Source organism: Herpailurus yagouaroundi, unplaced genomic scaffold (assembly GCF_014898765.1).
Source record: "Herpailurus yagouaroundi ecotype Mexico unplaced genomic scaffold, PumYag 250, whole genome shotgun sequence".
Lineage (NCBI taxonomy): Eukaryota > Metazoa > Chordata > Mammalia > Carnivora > Felidae > Herpailurus > Herpailurus yagouaroundi.
Genome location: NW_024412467.1, coordinates 6,650,588 through 6,673,008, shown reverse-complemented (window position 1 = coordinate 6,673,008; position 22,421 = coordinate 6,650,588). Strand labels below are relative to the sequence as shown.

Here is a 22,421-nt window from a genome sequence, read left to right as displayed (position 1 = left end):
TCGAGCCCTGTGGTGGGCTCTACACTGGGCTCTATGCTGGGCATGGAACTTGCTTAAGATTCTCTCTCCCTCTCCCTCTGCCCCACCCCCACTTGCACATGAACTCTCTCTCTCTCTCTCTTTCTCTCTCTAAAAAAAAAATCAAAGAGCTTTCTGAAACTAAAATAAGGCATCTGCTTTTTCAGGGAAGCCAGCAGAAAAGAACTTACAACAGGACAAATGTCTTTTCAAAGGTATTCATTCATTCCGTAAATATTTATTGAGACTTTACTTGTGACAGATACTGTTCTAGGCTCTGTGGACACAACAGTGGACTGTGTTTTCACGTTTCAGTGTTACAGAAAGACAGAACAAATTCTGGGGTTTCACAAAGACCACAGGAAACACAGACAATGCTAAACAGATACCCAGGTGTCTGAATCGATTATTCAAGCACGTTGCCTTCAAGGCAGAATTAAGTTACTTCTCTGCTTTCAAATCAAAATATCACAGTAAGAGTATTTCTTCCTCTTTTGACTGTTTTAGTATACATATTTGAAGTACACAAAGTTTTGACACGGGTCCATGCCTGGAAAGCCACAGCCAAATTCAAGATAACAGACATATCCGTCACCCCCCAAGTGTCTTCCTGCCTCTCCGATCCCTGTCACATCTCCCTGTGCCGCCCCCACCCCGGGGAGCCTCTGATCTGTTCTCTGTCACTTCAGATTAGTCTGCATTTTCAAGAATAGAAATGTGTGTGGCTTCCTTCCTTCAGCACATTTACTTTGAAGATTCATCCATATCATCGTGTGCTATCAATCCTTCGTTCCCTTTTCCTGCTGAGTAGTATTCCACTGTGGTGACCATCTGGGCGGTTTCCAATTTGTGGCTACCATACAGCTGCTTCTCTTCTGACACGAGGGGCTTGCCACCCTTTTCACAAAGCTTCCTCTGACTGCTCCCAGCACTTAGGATCCCCCTGTCTCCTTCTGATATCCCAGAGAACTTAGGATACGCCACTTGTGACGGGCACGTGGGGAAAGTGCCCCTTGACCCTAGAAACACATTTCACAGGTCATGGAAAAAAAACCTCACCTTGCACGGCTCACTCCCAGAATCTTACCTGTGAATACTGGATACGCTTGCCGTGACCATGATCCCGTAGCACATTAACACCAGCACAAAAAGATGCACAGAGTACCTTTAAGACATCAGGGAGAGAGAAGGAGGAGCGTTGAGTATATTCCAAATGAACATGCCTACTGGACACGCACACTGTGCTCTGCCTGTGCCCCCACCAGAAAGCACATGATCTGCTAAGTCAGGTTTATGCAACAGAAAATACATCAAAGAGTTTTGCTCTGTGTGATTAAGGTACTAGACTAGATCTTGAAGCAGCAGGAGGAAGTCATGACACAGTCTGTCACCTGTGGTGCCAGTAATGTCAGCATCCATAAATGGAAGGCTTGCACTTTGGCACACATACAACTGAGAGTCCAGAAGAGTTCTTTCTCTCTTTAGAACTTTTTTTTTTTTTTAATTTTAAAGCACCAGGACCAAAAGTGATCCTCACCAGATACCAAGACTTTTACCTGGTAGTTAATTCAACATATTCATCATCTCTTCTCAAATTTTTACTGAAGGAAGAACAGCAGTATTATAGTATCCTGAATGAATTCACAAAAATCCTTAAGTTGTATTTCTAGAAATGTTGGTTCCTAAAACTCTTTCCCCGAGAAGTGCCACTCCCAGGGTATTTGGCCAGCTTATCTGGTAGAGAAAAGAGTCATCCGCAGGCTCTCGCTGTTGAGCAATGACTCACACTTCCTAAGACCAGCACTAAAACTCTTCTACTTTACGCACAGGACTAACATCAATTATTATTGTCATGCAAGAAAAACACCAATATCTACAACAGGTAAGAAAGGTTCCTCATCCGGAAAATGAAACCTTATAGCATTCCACTTGCTTGACCCAGGGTAACATCAATGGAAGCACAATTTCTAGAAAAAATTCACCGAATTGACTTCTAATGGATAGTCAGTTTATTGGTTCTAGGTTCTTTACAATAAATGAGATTCCTAGAATATACAATAGTAGTGTGTGTGTGTGTGTGTGTGTGTATATATATGTATGTATGCGTGTGTGTATATATATATATGCGTGTTTATATATATATGTGTGTATATATGCGTGTGTTTATATATATATGTATATATATATAAAACAATAGGAGTATATATATATATTTTTTACAATAGGAGTATATATTTCATTTCCTGCCTGGGAAATGCCAAGAATGTTGCCCCAACACACCCAAATGATAAATACTAGAATTTCTGAGGCTCATACTCACCAGCCAAAACAAAAGATGACAAAATAGATGCCAAAAATGGTGGCAAATGCGTGCCGGACATCGGGACTGGTTTTACCAGGACTTAAGTAGATGCGGAACCAGAAAGCGGCGAACAAGGCAAACAGCTGACATGCTACAAAATTCACCTGTTTGGGGGGAAGAGAGAGAGAGAGAGACTCAAAACCTTTATTTATCCTTCTGCCTGTGTGCGAATTCTCTCCGGTCTTTTCGGATCTCCGCATCTGGGTGCATCTGCAACTTGGACTTTTTCCTCAGCAGAGTGTTTGTTTGGAAAAGGTTCAGGAGACTGACCGGGTAACCAGGCCCCTCATCTGATGTGAGACGTGAGAAACCTGAGTTTCGTTCTCAAATTTTTTTTCATTTTTTATATACATATAATTTGTCAAGTTAGCTACCATATAGTGTATACAGTAGGCTCTTGATTCTGGGGGTAGATTTCACGTCTAATTTTTCAAGACTAGCCAAGCTTGCTTTCTCACCCACAACACAGAGGGCTTTTCAATGTAGACGGCCTTAGTGACTGTGAGGTCAGTTTTCTGGGTCTCTTTCCACCACATCCCCAGCGCTATCCTAAGATAAAGCACGTGTTCTGTAAGAGGCACAAATGAACCAAATCCGTGACGCATCCCCTCATGAAATACCTGAGAAACTAAAGGCTTCTCTCCAAAGTCATCATCAACTGTTTGACTCTAATTTTTCTCATTTTAACTTAACACCAAATGAAAAAAATAAAAACACATGAACACCAAATGAACAAGAGGACAGCTCAAGTTCAAGGAGTGGCACTAAAAAGCCACACACAAAAAAGAAACACCCCCACCTTACACTTCCAACGCCACCCTATCCAATTATTTAAAATAGGCAACAAATTTCCTTAGAAAAGTCTCATTCATCTAGCTCTCAAAAATATTGTACGTACAAGAAAATATAAAATAACTCCCTGATACCCCGGGGAAAGACCGGCTGATGTAACACAAAACCCAAATGCATCAGGTGATGTAACCATTAATTACAACAGGAAGAGCGGTTCAAACTTTTCAGAGTGTTCGGAGGGAAAACTTAGCTTCTAGAAGACACTTAACGGAAAAGGGATCGTGGAATATAAATACCTGAATAGAGCCTCAAATTCAGCCTCCACAGTTTCTCACACGACAAAAAACTGTAGCTGCTGGTGAAATTCATTAGGGCTGTCTCCCGGCGGGGGCGGAGGCAGCAACATTAGCTCCTCCTGAGCTCACTTTGTTTTCCTGATAAAAACCAAGACGACTTGGGGCCCCTGGTAATTCACAGGAAGACTTTTCAGAGAATCTTCTGTTTCGTTTTTGAAAACTGTGCTGAGTTTCCCCTCTGTTTGGAGACCACTCTTCGCGGACCTTTCCAAACACTGATCCCCGCTACTGCCTGCCCTGGCTTTCTACCCTGGAAGACAGAGAGGAGGTGAACCGTGATTCTGGTCTGCATGATGCGGTCCTATCATTTCATGTAGCCTAAACACGCCACCGCCAACTCTCTCTCTCACGCACACACACAATGGAGAGAAAAATAATCACCTTAGTGAGGGTCCAAATGTAAAAGAATTGGCAACTGGAAAGTCAAAGTTATGATCATCTGTAGGTGATCAATCACACGTTCTTTCATACTCTCAGCCACAGCAGAATACGGTCCCCCAGGCAGCAGAGCAGCTCAGGGGAAATTGGTTCCATTCCTTGAGGTTTGCCGGTAATTACCGAGCACCCCTGCACGTGAGGAATGATCCAAAGGGTAGATCGTGTTCTCACGTGCAGTCCCGGGACCAGCAGCCGCAGCTGGAAAACCATCAGAAATGCAAATTCTCGGGGCACCTGGGTGGCTCAGCCGGTTAAGCGTCCAACTTAGGCTCAGGTCATGATCTCGGAAAAAAAAAATTTTTTTTTTTTTTGAGACAGAGACAGAGCATGAACAGGGGAGGGTCAGAGAGAGGGAGACACAGAATCTGAAACAGGCTCCAGGCTCTGAGCTGTCAGCACAGAACCCGACGTGGGGCTTGAACTCACCGACCGTGAGATCGTGACCTGAGCCAAAGTTGGCCGCTTAACCTACTGAACCACCCAGGCGCCCCAATGGAAAAATTTTTTAAAAAAGAAATGCAAACTCTCGTGCCCCACCTGAGACTTAGCTAAATTAGACCTTCCCAAGGTGGGTCCAGCAATCTGTGCTTTAACAGCCCCCCAAGAAATGGGGGTGCACAGTCACTTTGAGAAGCCCTGGGATACAGGAGAAAGGAGGCACGCTGCCTGCCTAGCAGACCTTATACTCTGAGAAAGGAACACAAGAACCCACAAGTAATTGTAAAGTAACATTAACATGGCTCAAAGTTAGTACATGATTATTATTCTCTTACATTACACCCCCTTTAGATCCGAAGTAAATAATGAGAAGTTTCACGGTTAAGGAGGGATGAGACTCAGGCTGACAACTAGGAAAAAAACTGTTGAAACAGGTAAAAACTGAGGCGCGGGAGCAGTTAAAGACATGAAAAATACTGCTGCCTGGGGCACCTGGGTGGCTCAGTTAAGTGTCAGACTTCGGCTCTGGTCATGATCTCGCGGTTCGTGAGTCTGATTGAGCCCTGCGTCGGGCTCTGCACTGACAGTGTGGAGCCTGCTTAAGATTCTCTCTCTCCTTCTCCCTCTCTCTCTTTCTCTCAAAATAAATTAAAAACCGTTAAAAAAAATACTGCTGCCTGGATCCTATCCCCAACCATTCTGACATAACTGGCCCGACATCAGGACTTTCCAAGGCGTTCAGGTGGTTCTGATATTCAGGCAAGATGGAAGGCACCTGGTTTAGAAGTATAATAAGAGGGACCCTCAGAGGCACCCAGGAGGAACTAGACTTTCTCATAAAGAAGAAAAGCACAAATAAACGAGAAGGAGATTGGTGAAGGTCGTGCGGCAGGGATGGACAGAACAGATTTAAGCTCAATGGTCGTCACTCAGCCGGCCCAGGCATCCTCAGCCTCCTGAGAGTCTCATCAGCTTGGCTTGTCTTAAGGAAGGTGGGTCCTTCTAACCCACCTCCAAAGAAGAATAAGGCTCACTGTGGGGAAACTACCTCTGATCTTGTCACCCTCGTGATCGATAAGGAGGAAACAAAGACTCGCTGGGCCACTGAAGCAATCTGCCCTTGTTCAACCACCATGATCTCATGGGTAACCAACTGAATATCCTAGCTCTGACTCTCGGGTGTCAGCTGGGTGAGCTTTGGTAATTCATTGATTAATTCTACAAACATTGACTGGCTGATGCTATATGCCAGATACTGGGTACAGCGGGCAAGATATTGTCACTACCAGCAAGTTAGGAAAAGAAGACTTGCGTGCTCTGGGTTTCAATTGCTTTTTTTGGGGGGGCGGAGGGGGGTTCCAAAACATGTGCTTTGGGAGACCTAGTCTGTAACGGTCTCTGATTCTAATCTAACTCAAATCCTTTCCCTTAACTGGTAGTGGTTAATGCCTAAACGCAAGACCCTTGGGACTAAAAGCTTCCTCCTACACACAGACACAACCCACACCCCCATCCTCTTCCCGGGAGTGAGTCATGGATGGCTGGATGAATGTTCCCTGGCAAACTGTTCCAAGGCAAAAGTGGAAACACACACACACACACACACACACACACACACACACACACAGCAACACCGCTCAGTTCTCGTAGGAGGCTCCTAGCAGGATTGCTTTTCAACCACCAGATGTACATCTTAAAAGGCACAAGCCGAACCACAGTTAGCCACCTCTTCACATCCATTAGGATGGCTATTTTAAAAACAAAATAATAAGTGTTGGCAAGAATCAGGAGAAATCAGAACCCTTGTATGCTGCTGGTAAGAATGTAAGATGGTACAGCCACTGTGGAAAACAATATGGCGATTCAAATAATTAAAAATATAAGTACATATGATGCAGCCATCCCACTTCTGGGTATTTACCCAAAAGAACTGAAAAAAGGGTCTTGAAGAAATATCTCTCCACCCACGTTTGTAGCAGCATTATTCACAATAGCCAAAAGGTGGAAGCAACCCAAGTGTCTACCAATAGATGAATGGATTAAAAAAAAAAATGTGGCAAATAAATACAGTGGAATATTATTCAGCCTTAAAATGGGGGAAATTCTGACATATGCTACAACATGGATGAACTTCAAGGGCATTATGCTAAGTGAGTAAGTCAGTCACAAAAGGACAACTATTCTATGATTCCACTTAAATGAGGTACCTAGAATACAGTAGTTAAATTCATAGAGACTGAAAGTAGGACAGTGATTTCCAGAGACTGAGGGGTAGAGGGAACCGGCTTATTATTTAGTGGATACAGAGTTTCAGTTTTGCAAGATGAAAAGAGTTCTGGAGATGGGTGGTGGCATGGTTGCACAACAATGTGAATGTTCTTAATGCCACTGAACTATCCTATATGCTTAATGGTTAAAATGGTTGTGTCTCCCTCTCTCTCTGCCCCTCCCCAACTCTCACTTTGTCTCACTGTCTCTCAAAAATAAATACACGGGGGCGCCTGGGTAGCGCAGTCGGTTAAGCGTCCGACTTCAGCCAGGTCACGATCTCGTGGTCCGTGAGTTCGAGCCCCGCGTCAGGCTCTGGGCTGATGGCTCGGAGCCTGGAGCCTGTTTCTGATTCTGTGTCTCCCTCTCTCTCTGCCCCTCCCCTGTTCATGCTCTGTCTCTCTCTGTCCAAAAAATAAATAAACGTTGAAAAAAAAATTTTTTTAAATAAATAAATACACGTAAAAGGAAATGTTTTTAATGGTTAAAATGGAAAATTTCATATTTTGTGTATTTTATCACAATTTGTTTTTTAAGTATAGGCTGAAGCATGACACCAATTTGTTTGCATTTGCTACTTCTGCGGCCAACGGTGACAGGCTGTCATGACAACAGTCCTTACAGGAACAGAATGAGATCTTGGCTCCTTTCCTCTCTATAGGGCCAACAAAATTGGAGGCATTGTTTTTCAGAAATGCATCCCAAAGTGGATTGTATTTGATGTATAGGATCTGCTTCCAAATAACCTTGAAGGGATGGGTAGAGTGGACTGAGTACAAATCAGTGATTCTCAACTGGGGATGACTTGCCCCCCTCCCGGGAGACATTTTTGGTTGTTATAACCAGAAATGGTGGTGGGGGAATGCTCCTGCTATCTACTGGGTAGAGGCCAGGAATACCGCAAAACATCCTAAAAGGCAGAGGACAGCCTCCCACAACAAAGAATTTTCCGGCCCAAAATGTCGGTAGAGCCGCTATGAACAAATCATGGTATAGACGAAACAAGATTGGCCATGAGTTGAAAACTGAGTGCTGGGCACATGAAAGAGGTCATTCTACTAACCTCTCCACTTGTGTGTATGTTTGAACTTTTCCATAATACACCGGTTTTAAAAATTATACAACTCTGGAAAGCAAATCACTGGCCTGGGATCATACAGATATTAAACTTTGGTGACTACAAGCAGCTGAAACTGAGAAGGCCTCTTTATCCAAACTGGAGAAACACTAAGTTAATAAAGTAACACACATAAGTACAGAAACAAACTAAAACAATAAAGGGATCGCATCTTCCTAAAGGGGGGGGGGAGGGGGGGGATCAAGCCTTTTAGGAAATGATCGAACCCCTGTTAAGAAGAGAATCAAATTACAATTACAAGAGAACAAAAGACCTACCTTCAATAATAATAATCAAATGAAGTATTTGATCCCATCCCACAACCAAGAATAGACTTTGTGGTTCCAAGAGTCAACACAGAGCCAGAATACCCTGCTGCACAACCAGGGTCCACCACTTACTGGTTGAAGACTTACACCAGCTTGCTGCATTTTGGCTCTTAGCTCATGTGACGGGGGTAGGAGCTCATTTGACAGGATTGCTGGGACAAAAGAATATATAAGACTATTTGAAACAGTGCCTGGCACTGATAAGCACTTACTATTAATATCATTCTACATCTACTAAGTTAACATGCAGATTGTGGGTAGAATAACTCCATACACCGTAACTACTGTTGAGCTATTAAGAGCCGGCGTCCCCCGTCTCCTCCCTGCTGCCTCTGTACTGATTCCCTTTCCCACCCAACGTTCAGGCAGCCGCCAGAATTTTCCATGTGTCCTTTCTTCCACAGGGAGAGGCAATGCAGCTTCTGACAAAGAGCCAATCTCTGGGTTTTCCAGCTCCCAAGTGGGGTTTTATAAACTAAAAGCAGAGATCAATCTGAATAAATCAAAGCAGTCTACCAATGTTGAAAAGATAGGTTTTTTTTTTTTCTTTTTAAAATTCTAAAAACTTGTCTTTATATAGATCAAGAGCAAAATGGAAGAATTTAAAGCATGAAGTTTCTACTACAATCGTGGAGGGAAGAAAAGTTCTTAATGATGAAAGGGTTATTTTTCTGCCCAAAAAAAAGGAGATAGAGTTTGGCCAGTGCGTTGAAGGAGGGATTCAGCAGAGCAGGACTAGCAACTTGACATGGGGTGGGAGTGGGGGGGGGGGGGGTGACAGCAGAGGCGGAGGGACCTCAAAACTTGACGGGATCCTGGAGAAGTCCGGAGGAATGACACAGGTTATCACTGTTGGAGATTGGCTGTCTGGCTTCCCAGGATGCAGCCCTGGGAGATGGGCCAGCATTGCTTCCAGAAGGCCCAGAGGGTGATGAAATACATGGGCCCAGGGCATCTCTCAGGCCCCTCTCCTAGGCTCCAGAACAGCAGAGAGGCCAGCTGAGAACTGGTAGGCCCGAGAAGGTCTTGCGGTTGCATTCAGGAGAATGTTGAGTGTGAACCTGCCACCAGGCGCCACGGAAGATGCTGCAGCGAACAACAGATAAACCAGCAGCAAGAGCCTAAGGCCCAAGACCACAGGGAGGGGCTCCACTCAAGCAGAAGCCAGCAAGACCCCAACAGCACAGGGACCCGAGGCCCTCACCCAGGCTACAGAGGTCTGTAGACCCCTCAGGGCTTACCTGATTCCCAGCCATAGAGGGAGACAAACCTCTACCATAACCAGCCCCAAACAGAAGGAAGCCGCTTATAACTGGCAATGTAGCGCAAAAGCTAAATTAAGTTTAGTAGGGACAAACTTAAAAGTTACAGTTTTTGCACATCTATCTCTGGCTGAAAATTTTCAGCCCGTCATTATCACCACGATTAGAGATGTGCACAAAAAATCTCCACAAAAAAATATTTTAACTCCATGTTAACTTCTCAAAGCAAGAAGAAGGAACCTAAAAGTTCAACAAAATTAGTAAAGACATTGGTTAACACATGAACAACTCAAGGAACGCACCCTGAATTATAATCCTTTTTGAAACGACTGTGGTACTATTTGCCGTAAGCCACACTTCCAACCAAATGTTGGAAATCTATTCGTTGGATGACAAAAAAGCAGAATGCTAAAAAAAAAAAAAAAAATGTTAAGGCATTATTTACAAGACAGAATGACATAAGATTTACCTAATCCTAGGACAAGAGGATAGTTATTAATGGTAAACCTATGCAACAGAACAGTATTCCAGGGGTGCCTCGGTCGGTTAAGCCACATCACTTAGGCTCAAGTCATGCTCTCGCGGATCATGAGGTTGAGACTTACATCAGGGCCTGTACTGATGGCTCAGAGCCTGGAGCCTGCTTCGGATTCTGTGTCTCCCTCTCTCTCTGCCCCTCCCCGGTTCATGCGTACATTCACTCCCTCTCTCTCTCTCTCTCTCTCTCTCTCTCAAAAAGAAATAAACATTTAAAAAATAATAATAAAATAAAAAATAAATAAAAGTGTATGTATGCCTACACCTGTGTTAAAAAAAAAAAAACAGTGGCATTAGGAAAAAGGCAAACATAACATGTGAGATGGAATTCGGAGGTTTTGTCAGGGTGACGGGAATCTGAGCAAATTTTTTGCAAAAATTCTTTTACAATTTATAGTTGTAAATTCCACGTGGAATTTCTCACACACACCACATACACACACATGCACGCGAGCACACACAATCAAGGCAATCTAAGAAACTCTAAAAAATCTGTATTTAATTCTACTTACTGCTAGCCTCAAGGCTGCATTTATTAGCACCTACCACAGCTAACTTTTAGGAAGGAGTTAGGCATAAATTAAAAAAAAAAAAATTAACCTGTAAAAAGTTTCCTCTTAAAGAAGAACATGTTTTACAGGCAGTAAAATGTCAAGGGTAACAGTGTGGACAGCCAGAGAATAGAAACATGTCCCATGATGCTCTTGAATAAACCCTTCACATTTAGAAGGAACACGTGCGGATGTCTTGACTTTGGGGCTGGCGTACCCCCTCCCGAGCAGAAAAGAAAGCTGTGCTTTCATCTGTGATACACAACAATATGCTGTGCACAATTAGAGTATTGTGTGGGTCCTATGCCTAAGGAAACAGCAGAGCACAGCGGTTTTGATCAGACTCTCAAAACGCAAGCGTGGCGTACCTCACGTTAACAAGAGCTCAGTTTCCACGGCTCTTGCAAGATTTCAAAGTCACGACAAGCAAATAAAACACATGCCCAAGGCTGTGATTCCCTATTTCACCAAAGCACAGTGAAACCGTACTGCAATGTTCAAGCGCACGTCTTCAATCTATCTGCTGTAACGTGCTGCTGGAGAGGGGGTTTATTTGGGGATTTCTGTGCCTCGGTCTTCATATTCTTGCAACGAGAAACGAACTCTGCCAGGGGCGAGAAAGCACTGCCTTCCTCCTAATGAAGAGATGTAAGCAGTCTATTTTTAACAAACAGCAAATATTAACGGTCCAAAATTATTTCCTCCATGACAGTGGCTCAGCAATGAGGTGCAGGCGACTGTCCAGGCCTGGAATGTTTCAGCAACAGTGCCTTATATGTTCCCAGACAAAACCGATCTAATTAAACAATTCCTTATTTAAAGGCAAGCCATTCCCTCCTCCACAAACAGTGCTCTTTTGCATTGCCTCCTACGAATAAATGTGGCTGGGGGAGACTACAAGAAATGCTATTCCCTTCTGCACCACGGAACAAAAAGTGTTTGTGCCACACTCTTCAGCTACTTTGCGCTTTCAAAGAGAGCCTTGTTACACTTCTGTTCCAACCTCCTTGGAATGTCAACAAGAAATGCTTTTTTTTTCTTACTTGTTTTTTAATGTTTATTTATTTTTGAGAGAGAGAGACAGGGCGTGAGCAGGAGAGGGGCAGAGAGAGAGGGAGACACAGAATCGGAAGCAGGCTCCAGGCTCCAAGCTGTCAGCACAGAGTCCAACACGGGGCTCGAACCCACAGACCAAGAGACCATGACCTGAGTCCAAGTGGGACACCTGGGGTGTCAGGGACACCTGACTGAGCCACCTAGGTGCCCCATAACATACAAGTTATAAGTAATAACTATAGGGATGTATTGTGCATGTATATTTACTGAGCTCAACAAAACCTTGGCTGTTACTCTACATGCTTCACATCCATTACCTCATTTAGTCTTCTCAAAGAGCCTCACTGTCCCACTGAGGAACCTCAGACACAAGGCGAAGGGCCCCAGAGCCGTCAACCACTGGGCAGCAGCACCACGTTTAGAGACACTCAGCCGGGGGCGCCTACATGGCTCAGTCCATTAAGCATCCGACTTCGGCTCAGGTCATGATCTCGCGTTGGTGAGTTCGAGCCCTGCGTCAGGCTCTGTGCTGACAGCTCAGAGCCTAGAACCTGCTTCGGATTCTGGGTCTCCCTCTCTCTCTGCCCCTCCCCTGCTCACGCTCTGTCTCTCTCTCTCTCTCTCACTCTCTCTCTCTCTCTCTCAAAAATGAATAAAACATTAAAAAAAATATTTAGAGATGCTCAGCCATTGCCTACGATTGTCTCTCAAGATCTCGATCTTGTAGGGTGGCGGGGCTGGGGGTAGGGGCGGACCTGAATCAGGCTGCCAGGCTCAACATCCTGTCCAACAACTGTTCTCTGAGGCTCACCCAGACCTTTTCTCTGGAGTTTGTATACTCACATCAGAAGCTTCCTTCCCTCAGTTCAGAGTATGTCATCCAGTTCCTCTGGAGTGAGATAATCCCTCTATTAATTCTCAGGGGAAAAAATCCTGTATTTTGGTTAGTTTAGACTTGTGGCTACCCTATGCTGTAAATATCATGTCATGTATTAGTTATGATTTAGAATGAAAACCCTTTAGAAATGAATTCCAGAAGATACAAGGGCAAAAAAATGTTTATGCTGTTTAGCCATGGCAGACTGAAACCTTAAAATATGTGGGTGACATGTTTTATAAGGATCTGCCTCCAGCCTGCCTCCCAGCCCACAAATCATTTCCTTCTAATCCTCGGCCAAGGAGGCAGGGAAGACTGAATAGAATCTGGGACCATTTGAGGAGTGCTGAAAACACTGTCCACAAACACCCACCCATGTCCTCTGGAGATGTGATCTCCCCCCGAAAACCACCTCCGTCGTTAGCCACTTGAAAGCGACAACAAAGGGGTTCCTGGCTGGCTCGCCACTAAGCGTCCAACTTTGGCTCAGGTCAGGATCTTGCAGTTTACGGGTTCAAGCCCCACACTGGGCTCTCTGCTGTCAGCACAGAGCCCACTTCAAATCCTTTGCGTCCCCTCTCTCTCTGCCCTTCCCCTGCTTGCTTGTTCTCTCTCTCTCTCTCAAAAATAAATATTTATTAAAATAAAGTGACAATAATAACACAATAATAATAACTAACAGCAGGACGCGTACCACATCACAGGCACTGCTCTAGGTCCTTCTGAGTAACTTCTTCAACATTCACAACTCTCTGAGGCTCTTCGAGGCATTCATTTTAGAAAAGAGGAAATTAAGTCACAGAGAGGTTAAGAAATTTCCCCAAATGTCACATACCTCCCGGATCCTGCTTCCAGAGCCCATCTGCTTAGCCAACCATGCATGACTCATCTAAATCTTCACCTGTAATTCCAACATCTCATTCTCCAGGCAAGGAAAGGTGGAGACCAGAGATTGGCAGTCACTTGGCCTGGGTCACACAGCCACGGAATGTCAGAGCTGGGACGAGAACTAAGGTGTCCTGACCCTGGTCCAGTGCACCTGCCTGCAATCCTTTACCAGCCGTGGATGCGGGATGGAAGTAAGACAGGATGCAGGTCAGAGAGGACCATGCCAGGGTGAGGTCTGAGGGAGGAGTCCCAGACAGCCAGCGGGAAGAAGGGACACACACGGCAGGAGAAAGCACCACCACACAAGGAAGTGCAAGGTTTGGGGCGGCTTTATCACCTTTGGTTTTCTTCTTATTAAGATATAACTGACATGTAACATATTAGTTTCCGGTGTACAAAAGAATGACATCTGTATATGTTATGAAATGATTACAGTCAGTCTAGTTAATACCCATCACCACACATAATTACACACTTTTTTTTGGTGATAACTTTTTTATAAGTTTGTTGTGAGAGACAGAGAGAGAGAGAGAGAGAGAGAGAGAGCGAGCAGGGGAGGGGCAGAGAGAGAGGGAGAGAGAATCTCAAGCAGGCACTGCATCGCAACACAGAGCCTAACGTGGAGCTTGAACTCACGAACTGTGAGATCATGACCCAAACCGAAATCAAGAGTGAGCACTGAACCGACCCAGCCACCCAGGCACCACTTTTGGCCATAAGAGCTTTTAAGATCTATCTCTTAGCAACTTTCAAATACACAATACAGTACTGTTAACTACAGTCACCACGCTGGGTATTACATTCCCATGACTTACTTATTTTATAAGTAGAAGTATGTACCTTTTAACACCCTACACCCATTATGCCCAAGCCCCAGCCCCCACTTCTGGCAACCACCAATCTGTTCTCTGTTTCTATGAGTTCTGGGGTTTTTTTAGACTCCGCGTATAAGTGAGATCACATGGTACTTGTCCTTCATCTTATTTCATTTAGCATAAAACCCTCAAAGTCCATTCATATTGTCACAAATGGCAAGTTTCCTTTTTTTTCTGAAGTTTACTGATTTATTTTGAGAGAGAGAGAAAGCGTGAGGGAGAGGGGCAGGGAGAGAGGGTGACAGAAAGAATCCCAAGCAGGTTCCACGATGTCAGCACAGAGCCCAACATGGGGCTCAACCCCATGAAATGTGAGATCATGACCTGAACCAAAGTCAGATGCCCAACTGAATAAGCCACCCAGGTGCCCCTATTTTCCTTTTTTATGGCTGAATAATATTCCATTGCGCGCTCACACACACACACACACACACACACACACACACACACACACTTTTTTTTTAGTTTATTTATTTATTTTTAAGAGAGAGCACAAGCAGACTCCACACTGTCACCACAGAGCCCAGTGCAGGGCTTGAAATCACAAACCATGAAATCATGACCTGAGCCAAAACCAAGAGTCAAATGCTTAACCAACTGAGCCACCCAGGCGCCCCCACACACACTTTATCTATTCAACCACCAGTGGACATTGAGGTTCCTTCTACGTACTGGCTACAGAAAATGCTGCTACAACGAATATAGGGGGGCACGTATCTTTTCAAGTTAAGAGTTTTCATTTCTTTTGGATAAATACCCAGAAGTGGAATTGCTAGTTCTATTTCTAATTTTTTGAGGAAGGTGCATACTGTTTTCCCCAGTGTCTGTACCAATTTACATTCCCACCAGTAAGGCACAAGGGTTCCCTTGTCTCCACAGCCTTGCCAACACTTATTATCTCTTGTCCTTTTGATTCTAGCCATTATGACAGGTGTGAGGTAGTATCTCATTGTGCTTCTGCTTTGCATTTCCCTGATAATCAATGATGTCAAACACCTTTTCATGTGTCTGCTGGCCACCTGTAGGTCTTCTTTGGAAAAATGTTTATTTCAGCTCCTCTGCCCAATTTTTTTTTTTAATTTTTTTTTAACGTTTATTTATTTTTGAGACAGAGAGAGACAGAGCATGAACGGGGGAGGGGCAGAGAGAGAGACACAGAATCGGAAACAGGCTCCAGGCTCTGAGCCATCAGCCCAGAGCCCGACGCGGGGCTCGAACCCACGGACCGCGAGATCGTGACCTGGCTGAAGTCGGACGCTTAACCGACTGCGCCACCCAGGCGCCCCATCCTCTGCCCAATTTTTAATCAGACTGTGTTTTGCTATTGGGCTGTATGTGTTCTTTATATATTTGGGATACTAACCCCTCATGAGATTTGCGATTTGTAAATATCTTCTATTCCACAGGCTGTCTTTCATTTTGTTGTGCAGCTTTTTAGTTTGTTATAGTCCTGCTTATTTATTTTTGCTTTTGTTGCCTTTGCTTTGGGTCTCAAATCCAAAAGATCATTGCCAGACCTATGTCAAGGAGCTAACTGCCTATGTTTTCTTCCAGGAGTTCTATGGTTTCAGGTCTTATAGTCAAGTCTTTAATCCATTTTGAGTTAATTTTTGTGTATGGTGAAAGATAGTGGTCAAGTTTCATTCTTTTGCATGTGGCTGTCCAGTTTTCCCCCACCACCTATTGAAGAAACTGTCCTTACCCATTACATACTTTTGACTCCTTTGTTATACGTTAATTGACCATATACGCAAGTGTTTATTTCTGGGCTCTGTAGTCTGTCCCATTATTCTGTTTTATGCCAATACAACAGTATTTCTGATTACTACAGCTTTGTAATATGCTTTGAAATCAGGAAGCATGAGGCCTCAAGCTTTGTTTTTCTTACTCAAGATTGCTTTCACTATTCAGGGTCTTTTGCCGCTCCGTACAAATTTTAAGACTGTTCGATTTCTGTGGAAAATGTCATTGACGTTTTGATAGGGATTGTACTAAATTTGCAGGTTGCTTTGGGTAGTATGGGCATTTTAACAATATTCATTTTTCTAATCCATGAACATAGAATATCTTTCCATTTACTTATGTCCTCTTCAGTCTTTCTCATCAGTGTCTTACAGTTTTCAATGTACAGGTCTTTAACTTCTTTGGTTAAATTTATTCCTAAGTATTGTAAATTATATAATTATGGAATTATAAATGAATTATTTTAATATATCTTTCTGCTAGCTCATTTTTAGTGTACAGTAATTTAACAGATTTTTGTACATTGATTTCATACCTTGCAACTTACTGAATTTGTGTACTAGTTCTAAGTTTTTTGGTTCAGTCTTTAGGGTTTCCTATATATGATATCATGTCATCTGCAAATAGAGACAGTTTTACTTTGTTCTTTCCAATTCTAATGCCTTTGTATCTTTTTCTTGCCTAATTGCTTTAGCTAGGACTTCCAGTACTATGTTGAATAAAAGTAGTGAGAGTGGGTACCCCTTGCTTTGCTCCTGACTTAAGAGGAAAAGCTTTTACCTCTTTGTCATTGAATATGATATTAACTGTGGTGTTATTATATATAGCCTTTATTATTCTGAGGAATGTTCTCTCTATACCTACTTTGTCAATTTTATCATAAATGGATATTGAATTTTGTCAAATGCTTCTTCTGCATCTATCAAGATGACCATATGATTTTTATCCTTCATTTTGTTAACATGTTGATTGGTTTGCAGATGGTGAACCGTCCCTGCATCCCTGGGATGAATCTTACATGATCACGGTGTCTGATTTTTGTCATATTGTTGAATTGGGTTTGCTAATATTTGTTGAAGATGTTTGCATCTCTGTTCACCAAGAATACTGGCCTATAATTTTCTTTTCTTGTGGTGTCCTTGTCTGGTTTTGGTTTCAGGGTAACACCGGCCTCATGACATGAGTTTGGAAGTGTTCTTTCTTTTTTTTTTTTTTTGGAAGAACATTAAGAAGAACTGTTATTAATTCTCCTTTTCAATGTTCAGTAGAATTCACCAGTGAAACCATCTGGTCCGGGACTTTTATTTGTGGGAAGGTTTTTGGTTACTGATTTTGGTTATGGCTTTATAATATCGACCAGGGCCTGGGTATGGACAGAGATCACCACCAGAAGCAGGTATGGGGGGGTGGTGTACATGTATAACATACATTCAATATATAATCTATGTAAATGTGTTTATATGTACACGTGTGTGTGTGTGTGTGTGTGTGTGTGTGTGTGTGTGTGTAATTTTTCACGTGACCCAAATCCACCCAGCTGGGTCTGCAGCTGCCTTCCCTCAACTGGGTTCCAGAGTGAAAAGTGACCTCCACTAAGAGTCTCACCACCTACAAGGTTATTGACACAATAACAACATCTGCTTCACAAGATTGTAACGGGCACTAAATAAGAGGTGAAAGAATCTTGTGTATTAGGTGAGCTACAAACTGTCCAGCCAGCTAACGAACTGCCACACAGACCACTTGCTGCTGTGCTGCCCACGACTCAACTACCGCACAAGACCCCTCTTCAGTCAGTGACTCTCAACACTAAACACTGGAATCAACCAGGGAGCAATTTTTTAAAAAACAAAAAATAAAAAGGGCTGATTCTAAGGCCCCACTCTGACTCTGGGGCGACAGGTGTGGGGGAAGGCCAGTCATTTTAGTTTTTTTAAGGTTCCTGGCTGATTCTAATGTGTCGCCCAGGTCTGAGAATGAATCACAGCTTCAACTTATCATATTGCTCACAGGGAGGGAACAAGCAGTTTAATAAGCGTACTTTAGGGGCACCTGGCTGACTCTGTCCGTTAAGCATCTGACTTCAGCTCAGGTCATGATCTCACGGCTCGTGAGTTGGAGCCTCGCGTCTGGCTCTGTGCTGACAGCTCGGTGCAGCCTGAAGCCCGCTTCAGATTCTGTGTCTCCCTCTCTCTCTCTACCCCTCCCTAGCTCGCACTCTGTCTCTCTCTCAAAAATAAATAAACATTTTTAAAAGTTTTTTTTTTAAATAAAAATAAGTGTATTTTAGAGTAACCAAAGATTTTAAATCAGGCATAAAATAGACAAGAAAATTTTAGGCTATTAACAATTATCTGGTGCAAGCTTCTCATTTTGTGGATAAGGAAACTGGCTCATGGGGGGAAGAAATGGGGGGACTATGGCTGGAGGTTCCTAACTCTCTAGGCAGATCTCCTTCCACCTTATAAATGGACTCAGAACCCCATGCCCTGTGCGACTTATGACATCCTTATTGATACGTCATTGACCTATGCGCTGGCTGACTAACTCTGGCTATGTTTTGATTCCTGGCACTCACCACCCCATCACAGAAGAGCTTTCTTAACTGGCAAAAGAACTACTCAAAAGGTCCAGAGCACTGTATACCTCACTCTTCTCGGAAGGTTTAAAAATGAACAGGAAAACCAACTGGTTCATACAAAAGGAATAAAAGGCATCCAAACGAATCAAACTACTATCCTCCATTGTGAGGACTCAATGAAACACATCAAAAGAGCTTTAGACCCTTCTTCCAGGCATCCAGCAAAACTACACCTGAATGAAGTCAACTGAAAGAAGTCATGGTGGTTCTTTTTCATCCAATTTTATATTCCTACAAAAATTAACAAATGCTCATTTTAACAACTGAAAGATACAGAAATATACAGTGAGAAAAGTTCATGGTCCCCCCCCCATCCCCAAGCTTCTACACACAACACCCACCATTCTCCATTTTTTAACACTTTTTTCTATATTTATAAAACATACTCATACACATTGGTTTCTCCTTTTGTTTAATACAATCGTGGCATAAAAATTACCCTGTAACTCAATGTTTCATTTCACAAAATACCATCGACATCTTTCCAAGTCCATTCACGTTGAGCTAGTATGTACTTTTCAAAGCTGCATGATATTCTATAACATGAGTTGGGGTGAGAATGTTTTCTATTTTCCACAGAATGACTTCCATAGAAATAAGATGATTTCCACAGAATGATTTCCACAGAAGTAAGATAATTTCCACTCCATTCCCTCAGAGGGAAAATATGAAAGGTCTCCACCCTGACCGGCTCAGTCCCTCCCCCCCTGGGAAGAAGGAATGACTTAGCCACCTGCTGAATTTGAGAAGAGACACTGAGCATGGCTAGTGAGGCCTTCTGGGATCTCTCTGTGGGGGCAGGTCTGCATTTAGAAAGAGCCTTTCCTGCTCTATGCTCTCTGCCTTGTCCTTCCCCGGGGGTCTTGTATGGTTGCCCCGCTCCCAGTGATGGGGGGGGGGGGGTTAAGTCAGTCAAGGGTAAAGAGATAGGGAATCTGTTGTGGTTAATCAGCTTTATCATTAATAAAGATAATATTTTGATCTCCCTCTGGCTGTCTCTTGGGTTTTCTTTCCAAGTTGGTCCACATCCAGGAGGGAAGCAAAGGGTCTTCTTAAGCTTTCCAAAACTTCAATATTATGTACGTGACATAATTTCCTCAAGCACTTTCCAACTTCCAAGTGGTTTCCAGGGGTTTTTTTGGTTTTTTTGGGGGGCGGGGGGAGGGGGGCACTGCAAATAGCACCATAAAAAAAAAAGTCCTTGTACATATACTTTATGTACCGGGTATTTTATGTTTGTAAGATAAATTCCCAGGAGTTCAGTCAAGTGGCATATTTACTTAAAATGTTAATAAATATGACCAGAGATTTTCTCTAAAAGTTGAAGCCATGTTTTACTCCCACCATCATATATGTGTATGTGTCCTTCACCCCTCACCCTTGCCAGCCACCACTGAATGCTGTCAATCTGTTTAATTTTTTCAATCAGATGGTAAAACACTGGTATTGTAGTAATTCAATTTACACTTTCCTGACTACTAGTTGAGCACCTTTTCGTTTATTATTGATCTTTGGGCAATGACTTTATTGGCCAACAGATTAACATTTTTAAGTTATTGGCTATAAAAAGGGAGAGTACAGATGAATTCATACAGATGAATTAAGCACACAGATTTAATCAATAGTGATGAGAATCAGAACAGAGTTATAAAGAGCACAAGCTGTGAAGTCAGACTGCTGGAGACAGATCCCACCCTAACTCTAACCTCTACCTGGACCACCTTAGCCAAGTTACTTAACCTGTGTCTTAAATTCTTCCAAAAACTGAGGATGATAATACAGATACCCTCATACAATTAAGTGAGTTAATACATGTAAAGTGATTTAGCACAATGCCTGTCCAGCATGAAATGCTCAGTGTGTACTAATCATCTCTTTTTTTTCCCATCAAGCTGTTTCCAAACACAGTAGCAAGGAGAAAAGCTCAAACGTACTAATTATAGCTGACCAATTTCTCTATACATCCTTTAGTAGAAAGCATATAAATGATGAAACACCCCCACCCAAAAAATCACTGATGGCCTATGAAATGCATAATATGCTCCTATATAGTCAAAGACCTTTCCCAGATGAAAAACACAATTAGCCCATTCTTTTGGGGCGCCTGGGTGGCTCAGTCGGTTAAACATCCCACTTCGGCTCAGGTCACGATCTCACAGTTCGTGGGTTCCAGCCCCGCATCGGGCCCTGTGCTGACAGCTCGGAGCCTAGAGCCTGCTTCGGATTCTGTGTCTCCCTCTCTCTCTGCCCCACCCCTGCTCATGCTCTGTCTCTCTCTCTCTCTCTCTCTCCTTCTCTCTCAAAAAAAAAGAATCAAATTTACGTTTTTTTCAAATCTCATTATTTATTTTAAAATTCTTAGGCATACATTTAAAATAGAATTAAGAGACATAAGCCCAATCAGCATGGAGCATGAGTCAATCATAGGATACCATCGTGTCACCTTTCTTAGAAAACAGTAACTGTACCCACACGCATGCATGCGTACACGCACATGTTGCATTTGGTTGTTTCACGTCGCTAAGGAGGCAGTAAGTACAAATAGCATCAGTGTTTTCCCAGTGGGCAAAGTGGGGAGGTTAAATAAGGTTATTTAACGCGAGAGAAGGAAACAGATTCCCAACTTGCCTCTCTCCCCAACAACCTATGTTGCCTCCTACACACACACACACACACACACACAAAAATCTGACTTGAACAACTTCTTTCCTGGTGGACTTAAGTAACAAGTTTACCACTCTAAAGACGATACCCTCCATAGACATGGACACTTTGCTGTCACCCATAATACTACTTGCTATTTAGATGCTACTCTGAGCGAGATCTATGGGGACAATGGAAAATGCAGAACCAGGACTGTATGTATTTTCTTATGCAATACCCTAGGGTGTGACCAATTATCTGAGCGTGTTATGCAATTCTCCAAAGTCGCATGACAGAATTAATTTTTTTCATTTAGTTTACACCGAAAATAGAAGACATCACCATTTACCTTTTACAAAACAGAGACCTTGTGGGGCCACAGGGGATACAACACAGATATCACAATTCCAAGAGTGGAGAGCCACAAGGGCTGCTGGCCCTTGTATAACGGGGGACCATGATAAGAGGAAAATCTGTGATTTTGCCTGGTCCCTAGGAATGAAGCTATTTTCAGCTCCTATTATGTAATCATGTTCTCTAGAATATGTGTTTGTAACAAAAGGGAAACTCCAATGTGGACTGAGAGTCAAAGAAACCATGCATCCCATTTAAAAGACGACAGCAATACCTTAGCCTACTCAACAGCAAACTATACACAGTTTTCAAAGGTAGGAAACAAATCGCCAGCTGTAGGTTAAAAAATGTTTTTCAAGTAGTCAGCAAGCTTTCCTTTGGTGCCTATTAATTCTTCCACCTATACATTCATAGAAGTAAAGGAGGGGAAAGGGAATTTATTTTAAAAATTAAACTCCAAAGAATCCCTAAAATCACCCTCCAATTGTAACCTCCCCATCATGCCATAAACCATGCCATATCCCTAACACTCCACAACTGCTTGCCCAAGTCACCACCATGTCCTTGTTTGTCAAAGCCAAGGAACCACATCCAGTCTTTGTCTATCTGGAGTACATTTGGCACTTGTACTTTATGGCCTTTCTTCTTTTTTTATTTTTGATTTTTTTCAATGTTTATTTATTTTTGAGAGACGGAGAGACAGAGTGCAAGCTGGGGAGGGGCAGAGAGAGAGGAGGACACAGAATCTGAAATAGGCTCCAGGCTCTGAGCTGTCAGCACAGAGCATGACATGGGGCTCGAACCCACAAACCACAAGATTATGACCTGAGCTGAAGTCATGACCTGAGCTGAACTGAGCCACCCACACGCCCCTCT

General features: G+C 43.1%; 1 protein-coding gene across 4 annotated transcripts in view; it reads right to left on the bottom strand.

Moving 5' to 3' along the window:
* The window catches only part of MBOAT1 (membrane bound glycerophospholipid O-acyltransferase 1), a 111,969-nt gene that overhangs the window by 43,618 nt on the left and 45,930 nt on the right, over window positions 1-22,421 (bottom strand). For 3 of the 4 annotated variants that reach the window (XM_040460596.1, XM_040460599.1, XM_040460597.1), the window contains exons 2-3: window positions 2,339-2,484; window positions 1,106-1,183 (exon numbers count right to left, since the gene is read on the bottom strand). In XM_040460596.1, the coding sequence (XP_040316530.1) occupies window positions 1,106-1,183; window positions 2,339-2,484 (224 nt within the window). Of the gene's footprint in view, window positions 1-1,105; window positions 1,184-2,338; window positions 2,485-3,468; window positions 3,722-22,421 lie in introns of those variants that run through there. The other variant, XM_040460598.1, reaches the window with a different exon arrangement.